At 35.1% G+C, this 15431-nt stretch overlaps 2 protein-coding genes across 3 annotated transcripts; one reads left to right on the top strand and one right to left on the bottom strand.

The window, feature by feature from the left end:
• Positions 1–210: 210 nt before the first annotated feature.
• On the top strand, positions 211–7782 carry LOC306986253 (acidic mammalian chitinase-like). Of its 2 annotated transcripts, none has more exons than XM_079589302.1 (11): positions 211–320; positions 3312–3338; positions 3536–3740; positions 3865–3921; positions 4005–4170; positions 4963–5087; positions 5222–5345; positions 5878–6057; positions 6158–6274; positions 6358–6490; positions 7311–7782. In XM_079589302.1, exons 5-11 carry the CDS (start codon positions 4015–4017, stop codon positions 7586–7588), a joined length of 1113 nt encoding a protein of 370 aa, XP_079445428.1. In that variant the 5' UTR covers positions 211–320; positions 3312–3338; positions 3536–3740; positions 3865–3921; positions 4005–4014; the 3' UTR covers positions 7589–7782. The 2 variants fall into 2 exon arrangements, with proteins under 2 accessions (XP_079445428.1, XP_079445427.1); XM_079589301.1 differs by lacking the exon at positions 211–320 and adding an exon at positions 3090–3220.
• An 800-nt stretch (positions 7783–8582) lies between these two features.
• pm20d1.2 (peptidase M20 domain containing 1, tandem duplicate 2) lies at positions 8583–13635 on the bottom strand. The gene is made up of 13 exons (XM_079589296.1): positions 13299–13635; positions 13025–13111; positions 12280–12515; positions 12098–12184; positions 11896–12029; positions 11688–11807; positions 11419–11494; positions 11264–11325; positions 10709–10787; positions 10554–10625; positions 10107–10272; positions 9937–10036; positions 8583–9861 (listed from the first exon to the last, which is right to left on the bottom strand). The coding sequence occupies exons 1-13, from the start codon at positions 13516–13518 to the stop codon at positions 9732–9734; spliced, it is 1569 nt and encodes a 522-aa protein (XP_079445422.1). The 5' UTR covers positions 13519–13635; the 3' UTR covers positions 8583–9731.
• Positions 13636–15431: the final 1796 nt, after the last annotated feature.

Raw genomic sequence — 15431 nt, 5'->3', positions numbered from 1 at the left:
CACAATAAACTTACCATTAAAAGTAGTCTACTTACTTCTGATCAAGTCATATGATAGATTTGACAAACCAAAATCTATAACCTTGCCCTCCAAAGCTCACATATATCCCACACATGAGTTGGAAACTACATCAGAGTGAGTAAACAATGAATTAATTTTCATATTTTGGGTAAACTGCTCCTTTAAGCGCCCAATGGGAGGCTGTTATGCCCATATTCTCCACTAGAGGACAGATTGAACTGAGCACGAGCTCGGCTCTACCACAAACATTGATGGACACGCACACAAACATATTTCAACTTTGAGAATCCACAGTCTATGTAAGTTCTGTATTGTGTTTCATTATTATACCGTTGTCTAAAAATAACAGCGCTACAAGTAGCCTATTTCATCTCATTCAGTCACATTGTTTTTTTGGTGAACAAAGAACATTGTGTTATTTCCGTTTTAAAATGGATCAAAACACTGCAGTAACAGAAGGGAGTTCACAATGTGTGTAATATTACCACATACTGTTTCATGACTCTATTTCTCATTTGTTTTGTAACGGTTTTAAATAGCCTTTGATTAGTTCCCCTTTCCCCTCAAAAATAGAGAAACACTTAAAAATATATTAGGCTACACAATCCTTACTTCGTTTGACCTCTGGAGACGAATTCTAACTGTGTCAGAGGCACACAGGATAAATAATGGGTAATACATAATTTCTTGGGTAAAGTAGCCTACATACTACATTCAAATTAAAGGTAACAAAATTCAAACATATAACATTGCCATTTGGAGGTTTCAACTCTGGGTCAAATGTGATAATCCTGTCAGTTTATTGGCCCATAAGATAAACATAGACATACAGAGCAGCTCTACAAGACTAACTGATCTTCTATCACCCTATAATTCATCACGCTTTTTAATATCACAAAACTCTGGACTTTTGATGTTACCTAGCTAGGATATCTTTGTTCAGTAAAGGAGGTAGAGCGTTTCAATATTTGGGTCCTTAACTCTGTAATAGCCTTCCTGATCATGTTTGGGGCAAAACAGGAAATTAAAATCATTATCTTGTTTGCACACAACTTGTAGGTCTTTAAAATAATCTTTTGTAAGCTGATAAAACATATAACTGATGATAAGGTAAAAGTTTGGCATGTACTACAAAGTAAATGTACAAGGTTACTTCCCATCCATTGTTGTACTGTTGAGCCGGGTCACACTTTTACACAACCTCTGATGTGAACCACAATGCTGAAGTCAAAGACAGTAAAGTTAAATGCATGGGAGCTAAACCATTTAGGGCCTTATAAGTCAGTCAACTTGGATAAATAAGAGATTTCATCTCGTCATGATGAAATATATAGCTGAGTATCATCAGCATAACAGTGGAAACTAATGTTTCCTTATAATGTTACGAAAGGGCAGCTTGTATATTGAAAATAGCAGAGGGCCTAAAACAGACCCTTGCAGCACTCCATAATTTACTGACATTAACTTGGATAATTCCCTGTTTTAAAAAACAAAACTGTAACAGTCTGATAGGTAAGATCTAAACCACCTCAATGCCTGAGCCTGATTACCAATGTAATTTTGTAATCGATCTAAGAGTATGTCATGATCTATAGTGTAAAGCATACAGTTGAAACCAGATATTTACATACACTTCAGAAAAAAACACAAACACTTTTATTTCTTTACTGTCATTCATTAAATCAGAGTAAACTTTTTCTATTTTAGATCAATAAATATTAACATATTTTTTGCATTTGTTAAATGTCAGAATCGAGCGAGGGAGAATATTAATGTATTTTTTGATAACTTGTATGTAAAAAAAAAAAAAACATAAAAATTCTCCCTCGCTCGATTCTGACATTTAACAAATGCAAAAAATATGTTAATATTTATTGATCTAAAACAATGTATGACAGTAAAGAAATAAAAGTTTTTGTGTTTTTTTCTGAAGTGTATGTAAATATCTGGTTTCAACTGTAGCACTAAGATCAAGTCAAACTAATTTTGAGATGCAACCTTGGTCAGAAGTTAGAAGTCATTTTTATGAGCGCAGTTTACGATGGGGCCTGAATCCTGACTGAAATTTTTCACACTGTAAAAAGGAAATCTGTAAAAATAGAAAAGGTACTGGTAATTTTCTGGCAGTATCTTATCCGTTATTTTTACTGACATTTCCTTTAACCCTAAAACACAACACAATTCAATGCGTACAAATGCATTGGAATGCAATGCAAGATACGGCTGAAAAAAATCAATAAAGAAAATTATTTCATATATTAGCACAGGACATCATGCCCTTTTTTTACGTGTACAATGAATCATGCAAATACTGTATATCATGTATTTTTTTTATTACATCTACTTTAAGAGAAGTCATCATGATTTTTCTCGGTAAGTATCACAGCACATGTTGATTAATTATTTATTCTGAATAAATAAATAAATACATTTCACATAAATTAATCTAATCTCAAGCTACTTTCAAATTAGGCCTTAGTTCAGTTATGACATTTAAGTAGCTTTTATAAAAATGGCTTAGAAAAAAAACCCATTACTGATGTGTATTTTAAGACAAAACAATAGCACTGACATATTTTATTTACATTTATGAAAGTATATATTTAAATGTACATTTAGCAGATGCTTTTATGCAAAGTGATTTACAGATTATAATGTTGTATCTGTTACTATACATTATATTAAATGTATGTGCAAACAAATACTGTAGTGTCTATCATCTGCTTCCTGGAAGTTCAGTTTTTACCGTGTTACACTGATCAGGGAATACAAATATAATTTAAAATAATGTTTTTTAATCTCTAAAAATGTGTAGGCTGGGTTTAAAGTGTGGTGAACTTTTATTATCCATTGGCCATGCAAATGATCTTGTGACATACAAATGGAATGATGAAAAACAGATCAGATGTGCAATCCAAAAATGCAAAAAACCTAAAGACTGGTATAGTAGAAATGGTCGATTTCTTAACCATGTGATGTCTGGCAACATCCAGGACAGATGACAGTGAGCAAGCCTCTATGGGGAAATTCAGATTTGTGTGTTTTGGTTAATCATTGTTTTCATGCAGAAGTTCTGTGTTTTGGGGGGTAAAAGGAAGTAACATAAATTATAAAGTCTGCATTTCAGCAATAGCAGACAAAGTTGCTTGACTGACTTTAAGCCTTCACTTTATGATGACCAAATTTATTTTTCTAGCTGGTAAGTGATTGTTGCTCTTAGAGAATGCTTTTTAAGAGTTTGAATGTTTGAGTGTTTTATATGTTAACATTTCATTTGTATCTCTTTTCAGGCTTTTCTCTGGCATTGTGCCACTTTGGTAAGTTTTATTTATTTGTTTCATTGTTTAAATATTATATTCAAAAGCCACAAATAATACTAATAATAACAATACAAATGTATCCATTATCCAAACAGCTTGTCCTTTGTGAAAATAATAATACAAATAATTAATATGATTAGTTCTGTTTTATATTATTATTAATATTTGTGTAGTAATTTTTCTTTTCTTTTCAGGATTGGCCTTCCAACTGCTATGCTACTTCACAAACTGGTCTCAGTACAGACCTGGCGTTGGCAAGTACCTGCCATCTAATGTGGACCCAAATCTGTGCACTCATTTAATTTATGCTTTTTCCATTATTAATCAGGAAAATAAATTGACAACCTATGAATGGAATGATGACACTCTCTACAAATCTTTCAATGGACTAAAGAAAAAGTATGTGCTATCTTCTGATGTTTTGTTTGTGAATATTCTTGTTTACAGAATAGAATGCATTATGTAATGTAGTTTTGAATAATTTTTGTACAGCGAATAATGATACAAAGATTTGTCTCGACAGAAACCCCAGCTTGAAAACTCTCTTGGCTGTCGGAGGATGGAACTTCGGCTCAGCTCGGTAAGAGTCGCTGAATATTGAAGGACGTGTGTAGAACAGAACTGTTTATTTCATCTTCATGGGATTTCCCTCCATTACTTTAGGTTTAGTAGCATGGTGTCCACATCAGAAAACAGGAAGACGTTTATTCAGTCCTCCATCGCATTTCTGAGGACCCATGACTTTGATGGTCTGGATCTGGACTGGGAGTATCCCGGTTCTCGTGGAAGTCCTCCAGAAGACAAGCAGAGATTCACTCTGCTGTGTAAGGTACTTCATTATTTACAGATTAGTATTCTCTCACACAAATCAATGCTCTTTACAACAAGTTGATAACATGGTTGAATGTTGGAGTAAAAATCAATGAAGATGATAAATAATCAGAGAAAGAATGAGTATGCATGTCCAAAAGTCATTATTCATTACAGTCAAAATTAGTTAACTACATTAGTTAACTAACTACATTAGTTAACATGAACTAAGAATGTTAATTTCAACATTAACTATCAATTTTTTAAATCAAAAGTTCTATATGTTTATATTAGTTAATGCTCGGAAAGTGTTACCTAAAAATGTTAATACAAAAATAAATATGAGCATAACAAAAACTTGAGAGGAAAATTAAATCCAATTTTTTTAGGAAGTATTTGGTTTGTTCCTCTTTTGTAACTAATCTAACAATTCTCTTTTGTAACTAATCTAACAGTTCTCTTTTGTAACTAATCTAACAGTTCTCTTTTGTAACTAATCTAACAATTCTCTTTTGTAACTAATCTAACTAATCTAACAGCAGCACTTGAGCTTCATGAGTTTGTGTAAAACCTGATGATCATGTTCTCCAGCATGATTGAGATGATCCAGAGGAACATCTGACCGTCTGTACAAAGTCACATGATCAATGTCACAAACTTATTTGATTAGTGACCAAGAAATAGTGCAGAATCAGAAATATTTATTTTTGTTTAACATCATGCATATTTTGTAGATTTAGATTTTTGAATGGCATTTTTTCAACGTGTATTATAATTACATTGAGTTAAAAAATGCATGTGACTATAACAGGAACTCCAGGAAGCTTACCAGGCCGAGAGTGCTGCCACTGGACGCCCCATACTCATGCTCAGCGCTGCAGTGGCTGCTGGGAAAGGAACCATTGATGCTGCTTATGAAATTGCAGAAATTGCCAAGTATGTCTCTTGTTCACTTTTTTGTACACTTTGAATCATGAAATATGATTATGCTTTGGATAGAATCTCTTAAAATGCCAACCAAATGTATAAATGGGTGATAACTGATGTGCTATTTCCCTCTTGTAATGCAGATATTTGGACTTCATTAATGTCATGACCTATGACTTCCATGGCTCATGGGAGACGGTAACTGGCCACAACAGTCCTCTGTACCGTGGCTCTGGAGACACAGGAGACCATATCTACTTCAATACTGTACAAAAGCCTTATATCATATTGTAACATTTCTGAAATACACTACCCGGTCAAAAAAAAAGAAAAAAAGAGTCAAATACCTATTGATGGAAATAACATCACAACATTTATTTCCATCAAGAGGTGCATCAATTGTTGGTCTTGTATTGACAATGCAAGAGTCAAGCACTCTGCAAAGTCTCCTCCAGCACACCCCCAAAGACTTTCAATGAATTTAAGGTCTGGGGCCAATTCATGTGTGAAAATCATTCTTCATGCTCCCTGCCAACTATTCTTTCACAATTTTAGCCTGATTAATTATTATCTGACCTGGAATATGGAAACTTGAAACATAATAATCACTGCAATAATGATCCAATCATAGACTTTTATTAAGGATTTGTCTATTTAAATCCAAACAGCGACTTTTTTTTGGCCGGGAAAGGTATAAAAATCATGCCTAACATACAAATGGTTTATGAATGAGGCATTGCAAATAACAAGCAGCTGGAAACATGCAACAGAAAATAACTGATTCTTCATGACAATGCAGGATTTTGCAATGAAATACTGGAGAGATCAGGGTGCTCCTGTGGAGAAGCTGAGGATGGGCTTTGCGACATATGGAAGAACGTTCCTGGCGTCTGCAGGCAGTGGAGTTGGAGCTCCAGCTAGTGGACCTGCCTCAGCGGGACCTTTCACCAGAGAGAACGGATTCTGGTCCTATTATGAGGTCTTATCTTCAATCTCAACTCATGCACTTGCATCATAGCACAATATTTAATTGTGAAAAATTAAATCAGAAGAGTTATGGACTGATCATCTCCCATCAGATCTGCACTTTCCTTCAAGGAACCACCGTGCAATGGATTGATGATCAGAAAGTTCCTTATGCAACCAAGGGACAGATCTGGGTGGGATTTGACACCAAGGAAAGCTTTACGACTAAGGTGAACATGTCATAATTGTTGGAAATTACATACAATTTAACGCAGTTCTCCTGCTTTCAATAATTAAATCCGGTCTGCTACAGGTGAACTACCTGAAGGAGAACAAGTTCGGTGGGGCTTTCGTCTGGGCTCTGGATCTCGATGACTTTGCAGGACAGTTCTGTGGGCAGGGCAACTACCCTCTTATTGGGCAACTCCGTACACTTCTTAATATTGGTACAGTACATCTTATATTTATAGAAGCCTATTCCCGCCACATAAGAAAAAAAATGCTTTGGGAAATCATAATTATCACGTGAAAAGTCAAAATGATGAGATACTAATTTAGAATTATGAGATAACCAGTCGGAATTATGACATAAATGGGAAAAAAGTAGGAAATTGATTTTATCTCCAAATGTCAAGTGATAATCTCATTTTGAATTTTTATCTCATAATTATGTGCAAAATTTCATGTCAACTTTTTGTGATTTCAATTTGAGTTAAATTTTGACTTTTGATCTAATAATTATGCCATAATTTCAACTTTGTCAGACTTAAATTTAGACTTTTTCATACATCAATTAGTCAATTTTAAATTTGTCATTACTTTTTCATAATTTCAACTGTCATAATTTTTACATTTTATCTCATTATGACATAGTATCTCATAATTTTTACTTTTATGTCGTAATTATTGCTTTGTATCTAATGATTATATTAAGAATAATGTACAGTCTGTTCTGCATCACCCGGATGGACTTTATTTTGCGATAATAACCGATTGACTGCATCATCCTTTAATGCACGGCTACTCCCCATATAAAGAAATAATAAATATGTGGGCGTGAAATATTGATTTGAGTTGAAAATGGTTCATAATATTACCCGTACGCTTAAGCGTAGCCATGGATGACGCAAAATATTAGGAAATATCAGACCACTGGATGTCATGATTAACCAGTCAGAATCCAGTATTCCAGGGAGCCGTGTAATAAACCAGATTAATAATGGGAAAACTTAAGATAAAACATCAAATTCCAATTTCCTCCTCCAGAGTTTCCATCTCTCCCTCCAAATACAACCGATGATGTGCTCTTTGGGACCTCAACAACAGCATCCACCACCGCTCTATCTACTAGACCTCATGTTGTGCCGACAGATCCCTCGGGAAAAGGATTCTGTGTAGACAAACCGACGGGGGGAATATATGCAAACCCAGCTGACCCGAAGTCCTTCATTCAATGTGCTAATGGCATAACCTATGTACAGAGATGCGGTGAAGGGACCGTCTTCAATCCCAACTGCGTGTGCTGTGACTGGCCTAAGAATTAACCTCACGTTATAACGGTTTCACTATTCAGGGCCACTAGTGACGCAATCATTTCACATTTTATCTTTAAGTATTGTGTTAATGTCTTCAAATTTAACATAGACAGTCAATGATATAATACTACTTTCGTAAAATATTTTGTTGGGTCTATAAAAGATGGCACAGTCTAACTTGTCTGATTAAAACTAACCTGATTAAAAAAAACACCACTTGTCCACTTATTTTACATTTAGAGTCTCATGCGAGCCGGGTCTCCCCCTCGGGTGAAATCATGTTCCGGGAGGAACCGCAATACGACCGAAAGGGCACTTTACTGTTAGAGGTTAAAGGGGCAGGGGCTCAAGCCCTCCACCCCCCTGTGCACGCCACTGTCCCGTGACCCAATAAAAACATTCTCGATCTCACCAGAGACCTTGTGAGAGGCACACTTTAACATAATTCTCAATCCTTCTCATATTATAAGTGACTGTTGTGAAATTGAGACCATTTTAGCAACCCCACTGAGACATTTAAAATGAATGATACCACACATGAAAGGAAATAGGCAATAGATGCACACGATACATTATATGGTATATAGACATTCTTAGTGAAGAATGTGGGTGAAAGGAAATGGAGTGGGGTTTTTGGATGTGTGAGCAGAGAAGATTAGGCAAATGGGTTTCTGTCCTTGCTTCATGATCTTTTCTTCAGATTAGTAATTTTATTGTTTTGTTGCACTGTCAGTTCTTTTTTTTTTTTTTGCACTGTCAGTTTTTTAGAATTTCGGTCTAACAGTAACTAATGTAATGTGGTTCATTTTTAAATATGTTTTTTTTAGATAAGATGTTTTTAGATACAATGTTAGAATATTTATCAGAAATTTCAGTCTTACAGTAACCGTTGTGACGTGGTTAATTTTTAAACGTTTTTAGATAAGATATTTTTAGTTACAATGTCAGAAAAAAATATTTATCAGAAAAAAATACAGAATAAGAAAAAAACACATCTATGTTTGTATTGACAAAAATATTTATTAATTTAACCTTAGCGTTCATGAAATTAAATCAATTTCATAAAAATAATCAATGCAAAACATTCACAGTAATGTTCAGACCATTTCAGTGCAAACAATAATTAAGAATTCAAATGAACATTCTAACTAACAATAACTTGGTGTTGAGCTACAGCTTTGTGATTCACGTGATATCCGAAACAAATGTTTATGGAGACAGACATTATCAATCATAGTCGAACACAATATCTAATGACAATCTATTGGCCCATATACCGGTACTGCAATTTTTGAAACTGTACTAATGTACTAACTTTCAATAAAATCAATCAATAACTTTCAATAAAAAGTTAAGAAGAGTAGAATAACTATATAGAGAGCTGTATTTCTCAGAAAGTTGGTTCAAAACACCAAAGCAGCATGTCTGACCATGTAAAGTCAGAAATATAAACTGTGTGTTTTCGGAACCAGAGAGATGTTGCAAGCTCTATCATGTCCCCCGAAACCAGTAACACTTTCAAACACAAAAAGTAACACTCAAAATTGTGGAAAATTCTATTAATCTTGAATACTAATCATCACTTATTAATGATCCATTCGTCATCATAATGCCCATTTTGTCTGATTCATTCGCATAGCTAGCTTATTCTTTTTCAGTGAAGGAGCTCAGTTGAAGTGTAATTGTGCTTAGCAATGCTTTTGTTTTTGGTCAGAGTTGCTCATGTTTGCATTTGGTCAACAAACTTATAATTAGTTGGTCAGAGGTTACTCATGACAAATGCAATGACAAAATCAGTACTTAGGGTAATAACTAACAAAGTTCAAATAGAAATACATACAGTATGTATGTAGTATGACTCTTTATAGTATTCATACTGTATACTGTAAGCCTTCTTTGGGTAAAAGCATATGCCAAATGCCTGAATGTAATGTAAACCTAAGTGCAGGGTTCATTATTATTAAAATTACACCCATGCCCTGCTGTCAACACCTGACAAAAAGCAAAACGTTTTTTAAATTGTTCAGTAACTTTAATGCAAGAATTATTGCAAGGTATTCATTTTATTCAGATTTTTAATCTGAGCTCCTTGAGCTTTGTTTAAATTTAAATCAGTGCTTCTGTTATATTAGTGTAAGTAACATCCCACCATTTACAGCTCATGCTGGCTACTGTGAGGAGGCGGCAACTTCCTGATGTCATTATTCTGGATGAGCTGGAAGTAGAACAGCACGATCTCTTCATAGTTCTTAATGGAGATTCTCTCGTTCACGCCATGGAATCTAAAAGAGGAAAATCTACCGTCATGCTGGATTCTCCACTACATTAATACAAAGAGCCATTCTCCTGTGTCTTACCTCTGAGGATCACCTGGTTTGAACCACGATGGTGCAAAGCGATATATGTCTCGGGTGATATCCTTGTAGTGACGGCTGTCAGTGTTGCCAACACAGACACCTGTGAAAGGAAACCGTAGAGCAGTCTCTTCATAAGGGGAACTTAAGTAGAAATACATCACGTCACTTACCAGGAGCCACTGTGAGCTGAGGAAACATGATCTGCACTGTTTTCTTTATGATCTGGAACCCAAAAGCCTGCTCATCATAGGAGCTGATGGGCAGCGGGTCGAATCCATTGACCATTTCTATCTTCACACGCTCATCTGATATGGTGGACTTGATCAAATCCAAAACCTAAAAGAAGACCCCAAAAATTAAACTTCTATCTTTTACTCACCCTCACATCATTCCTAACACACACACGAAGATATTTTGAAAAACAATGGGGTACAAACAGCACTGGACCCCCCCTGGACTATCCTTCTACAGTTTTTTATTCAGAGTAACTCATGTGAAACGGTTTGAGAAGGTGTGAAGAGCAAAAGTTAATAGTTCAGCTAACTCTAGCCGGCTAACTGAATAACTTCAAGGTTAACTGAATGAGTCATAGCTGTGGCTTCAGTGTGACCTCTCACCTCCTGCAATGTTTGGGCTGAGTGGATGCGGAAATTGACAAAAGCTTCAGCATATGACGGGATTATGTTAATCTGTAAGAGAAAGAGAAAATATTCAGAACTCCATTCATGCTACAACTTAGTGAACTTACAAAAAAAAAGAAAGATTGCCCCACCTTTACACCAGCGTTAAACATTGTGACGGCAGTTGTGGTCCTAACAAAGGCATTTGTGTCAGGTTTGCTCTCCAACACCCTGCATATGAAAAGGACACAGATATTATTATTATATTACTATGACAAGTATTTAAAAGCTTATGTTGTTTTTTTACAAAGTTAGTGTTGGTTGCACTTGCAATTAATTATTAATATGGTAAATCATGTGTTAAATATTTTACATGATAAATATGTTATGGCAAAGTGGAATTTTCAGCAGTCTCCAGTCCTCTGAAGACTACAGTCGAGGAGTTTCAGGGAGTTCAGAAACAGTGCTTACTTATATAGAGAATTACTCCCTTTGGAGTGGACTTTGTAACTTTGCAGATCTTTTTCATGTGCAAACAGCAGCATTGCACACTAAAGAAAGTTGAAATGTAAAAAAGCATAATAGGTCCACTTAAATTGACTTCGGTGGTCGAAACCATTTTCAGTGCAGGAAAGATCCTGTATAAAATATACTTTGATATGACATTAGAGACTGTAGTGAGCATCAAGACAATCAAAATGAACTACCTGCTGAGTAGCGGAGAGAAGAGCCACAAATTAGACATGATGAATCTGAGAGGCAAGCCAAACTGCAAAATTAAATAAGAGAAATGGTTTGTTGAAAAGCAAGTCCGTATTTCATAAAATGTAGCCTGTAAAATCCTCTGCTTAAACACTTTTACCTTATGTGCCAGGTGTTCAAATGTGCCACGCTCAGGACCATAACCAAACAGTCTGGGCATCGGATTTTCCTCCAACCTGGGAAAAGATATTACCGAAAACATAATTCTTTAGCTCAATTTAATACTGTTGCCATGCAGCTGTTTTGAGAATAATTGAATAGCAATAAATAAATCACTAAACAAAACATCTAATAACAAGAAAAAGGATCCATCTTGAAGTATTTCCAACTGTTTTACAATAATGAAGCGTTTTAGGGGTTTCCGCTTGCCTTCTGACAGCAGAAGCCAAGATGCCAATGCTGCTCTCCCTGGGAGGCATGGACGAATGTCCTGGAGCGCTGCTGACACTCAGCTTTACCGTGGCCTGACCCTTCTCACTGATGCCTATCCTACAAAACACACACAGGGCAAATATTACAAACTAATTCAATAATTAAATGACTCTGCTAGTAGAGTTGCTCAAAATAACAGTCTCACAGGGCAGCAGGTCCATCCAGACCACTTATGACACCGTCCAGCACTGCCAGGCCTTCATCTAAAACATACTGGAGCTTCACCCCTCGACTCTTCAGGAGCTTCACGATATTGACTGCGCCATGTAAGCCATTCACCTGACATATAACCATATAAATAAGTGCATCAAAACAAGTGACTACTAGTCAATATACTTGAGACTGACCTCCTCATCGTGACCCAAACCAATGTAGAAGCTTCTGCGAGGGGTGTAACCTTGTTCCAGCAGGTATTCCAGCGCCTGAAGGATCCCCTTCAAGAGCAAACATTGTTACAGTTAGCTTTAGGTTGGAAAAACAGATGTGCAATTGTTTGAATTAAGAGCAAAGCAGCGTTGTTTCACTGTACCATCACAGATTGTTTGTTGTCGATGGTTCCTCGTCCATAAATGAAGCCATTGAGCTCTTGAGCAGAGAAAGGAGGAACGTCCCACCCATCCGCCTCATCGGCCGGGACTACATCAATGTGAGCCAGCAGCATGTACGGCACCAGATCAGGCTCTCTCCCAGGAACCGTGAACAAGTGGCTGTAGTTTCCCACCAACTCATGTTTGACCAGGCTGGATGAGAAGACCTTTGGGAAGACTAAGACAGAAAAACAAGAGTGTCTTAAAAAACACTCCTTTAGTTTCACTCAATATAAAACCTTATAATACTAAAGGAACATTAGTTACTTTCCATAAATACAGTAAAAAAATAGTGATTACAATATGATGAATGAAAGTGTCAGTGAAATTAAGTGTTTAACCTTCAGAAAATGCTTATTTGCAGTATTTTTATTTATTTTTTATGGGGTTTGGAATTGTTGTTATCCTGTTACACAATGTAGGACATGTCTAAATCTTAAAGGCCAAGTTGTGTGATTACAATTGTTTTTAAATTAAAATAAGTAAAACATATTTTGTCTTGAATATTTGGTAAAGATATTTGATGTGTTTATTTTCTGCCACATAATAGTTTGTAAAGCATAGTTCTCTCACCAAAGTTTTGGTGTTTTAATCGCTTAAAAAGATAATAGGGCACAATTATCGTCTGGTTTCAGTAATCTTGGGCTGACAGCTCTGTTTGATGTTGTGTAACGCATGGTGCCTCACCCCTCCTCAGCAGTCCGTCAAACTCCTGCAGCGCGCTCGTGTTCACATTCGTCTCAGTAAATGACACGGTGGGAATCTGTATGGCCGCTATGAAAGAGATGAAAACAAGACATTTGAAACAATAACATCATAATTACATGTATCATATCTACAGGCAGCAGCACCCATGTTGACAGCGCATCCCTTATCTGTATCTATATGGCTACCTGGTCTATTTACATCACGTGGCGAGTTGAATCTTCGACTCAGTATTTCTACGTTGTTTGTTTGTTACCTTTGAAGTTTGCCAGCTGATTCGTCCTCTGTTGTGGACTTAAATGAAGAGAAATGGTTGTTGTATCTTCCCATTTTCCCAGCTGAAGCTCCGCGCCTACATCAAATGTAAAAGTCCTAACTGTGGCAACAAGGAACAAAACTGTAATCAAAAATATGACACTAAACAGAAGCACTTTAAGAAACTTCAATAATTTCCAACGAGTGTTAAGGCCTGTCATGTTTCAGGAAGTACGAAAGAGTCATTTCATATCCAGGGTTCATTCATAATACCTCACCGATATGATTAGAGGGCACGATCGCCCTCTGCTGCTGTGGGTTAGAGTCACAGGTTAAAGAGCCACAGAGATTTTAATGGTAATGTTTGTGGTAACACTTTACAAAAAGGTTCATTAGTTAACATTAGTTAACTACCTTAGTTAACATGAACTAAAAAAAAAAAAAAAATACTTCTACAGCATTTATTAATTATTAGTTAATATTAATTTCAACATTTAGCCTACTAATACATTATTAAAATCAAAGGTTGTATTTGTTAACATTAGTTAATGCACTGTGAACTAACATGAACAAACAATGAACATCTGTATTTAACATGTAGCTCTAACATTAACAAAGATTAATTTAGTAACACATACATTGCTCATTGTTAGTTAATGTTAGTTAATATTTCAAATTTTCATTTATATTATTCATAGCATTTAGATTATTCATTATTTACTCATGTAATTATAGTATAATATGAAGCAGTTGCACTGCATACTACTTTAAACCACAATCTGTTTATTCTGCAGTAACATTGAAGTGAAAATATTTCATTTATAATCTTATCATTTCTTTTTAGATGTGTACTTTCTTTCAAGGTTACTTTCAAAGCAACCAGGGCAAATATTGACTAGATTTTGGCACAAATGAGAGCAATGAAACAAAGGTAAAATACAGAGGTTATAAAGACTGTGTCAAAAGGTCTTTATCTTGATGACTTTGCAGGAGTCTACAGTATATTCTCTCAGCCAGATCCATAAACATCTGAGTACTGGACCTTTTGATGTAATGTTTAAGTATTAATCATTGACAGTGTGACAGAGCAAAGTCAAAAATATAAACTCTGACATACAGAAGACTACTTGTGAAGTTGTGAAATATTACATAAAAATGTAATAACCTGAAACCCAAGATATTCTGTTCAGTGAATAGGAGCAGAATATGCGTAGGCAAGCCAGAGGTTGTGTGTGCAAACTGCAAACCCAGCTGATCCCATGTCCTTCGTTCACAGAGATACTCTGTGTGTGCAGAATTAACCTTGAGTTACCCAGCAAGCACTAACACAACAGCGAGTGAACAACATTTCCATTTTTATAGGTTTTTCAATAACAAGTAAATCTTGAGAAAACAGAAATATTGGAAGGCGTATTTTAAATGGACAAGATGCACATAACTTTTAAAACTAATGCATAACTTTTAAATCTAAAATAACTATTAAAAAAATATTTGTAAACACTGTGTTTTGCATGAAGACACCACCTCTATATATTTTATTTTTATTAAGATATTTTATATATTTACACTGGTAGCATGAGTAACCTGATTTGTATTTAAAATGTTAACTCATCCAGGGAAAACTACCTGAATATACTATAGAAAGGAATTTCAAGAAAATAATTTTTATTATCAATTTTACATGCATCATTTCAAGCAAATTGAGGAAATATAGTTACAGTAATATTTCAAAGTTTTGGAGTCGGTAAGATTTTTTTATGCTTTTAAGTATTTTATGCTCACCAAGGCTGCATTTATTTGATAAAATATATATATAAAAAAAACCCTGCAAAATGGTTAAATTTTATTCAAATTTAAAAAAAACGATTTCTATTAGAATTACATTTAAAAATGTAATTCATTTCTGTCATGGTAAAGCTGAATTTTCAGCATCATTACCCTAGTCTTCAGTGTCACATGATCCTTCAAAAATCATTCTAAATATGCTGATTTAGTGATATTTAGTCATATAGTGATATTTATATATATATATATATATATGCACTCAAAGTGCATATATATGCACTCAAAGTCAGATTAATGCATCCCTGCAGAATTCAAGTTTTTTTTTCAACCAAAAAAAAAAAAAATCTGA

The sequence above is a fragment of the Phoxinus phoxinus genome, assembly GCF_949152265.1.
Source record: "Phoxinus phoxinus genome assembly, chromosome: 18".
Classification (NCBI taxonomy): domain Eukaryota; kingdom Metazoa; phylum Chordata; class Actinopteri; order Cypriniformes; family Leuciscidae; genus Phoxinus; species Phoxinus phoxinus.
Note: the sequence above shows the minus strand (reverse complement) of the source record. Positions and strands in the feature narration are given on the sequence as shown.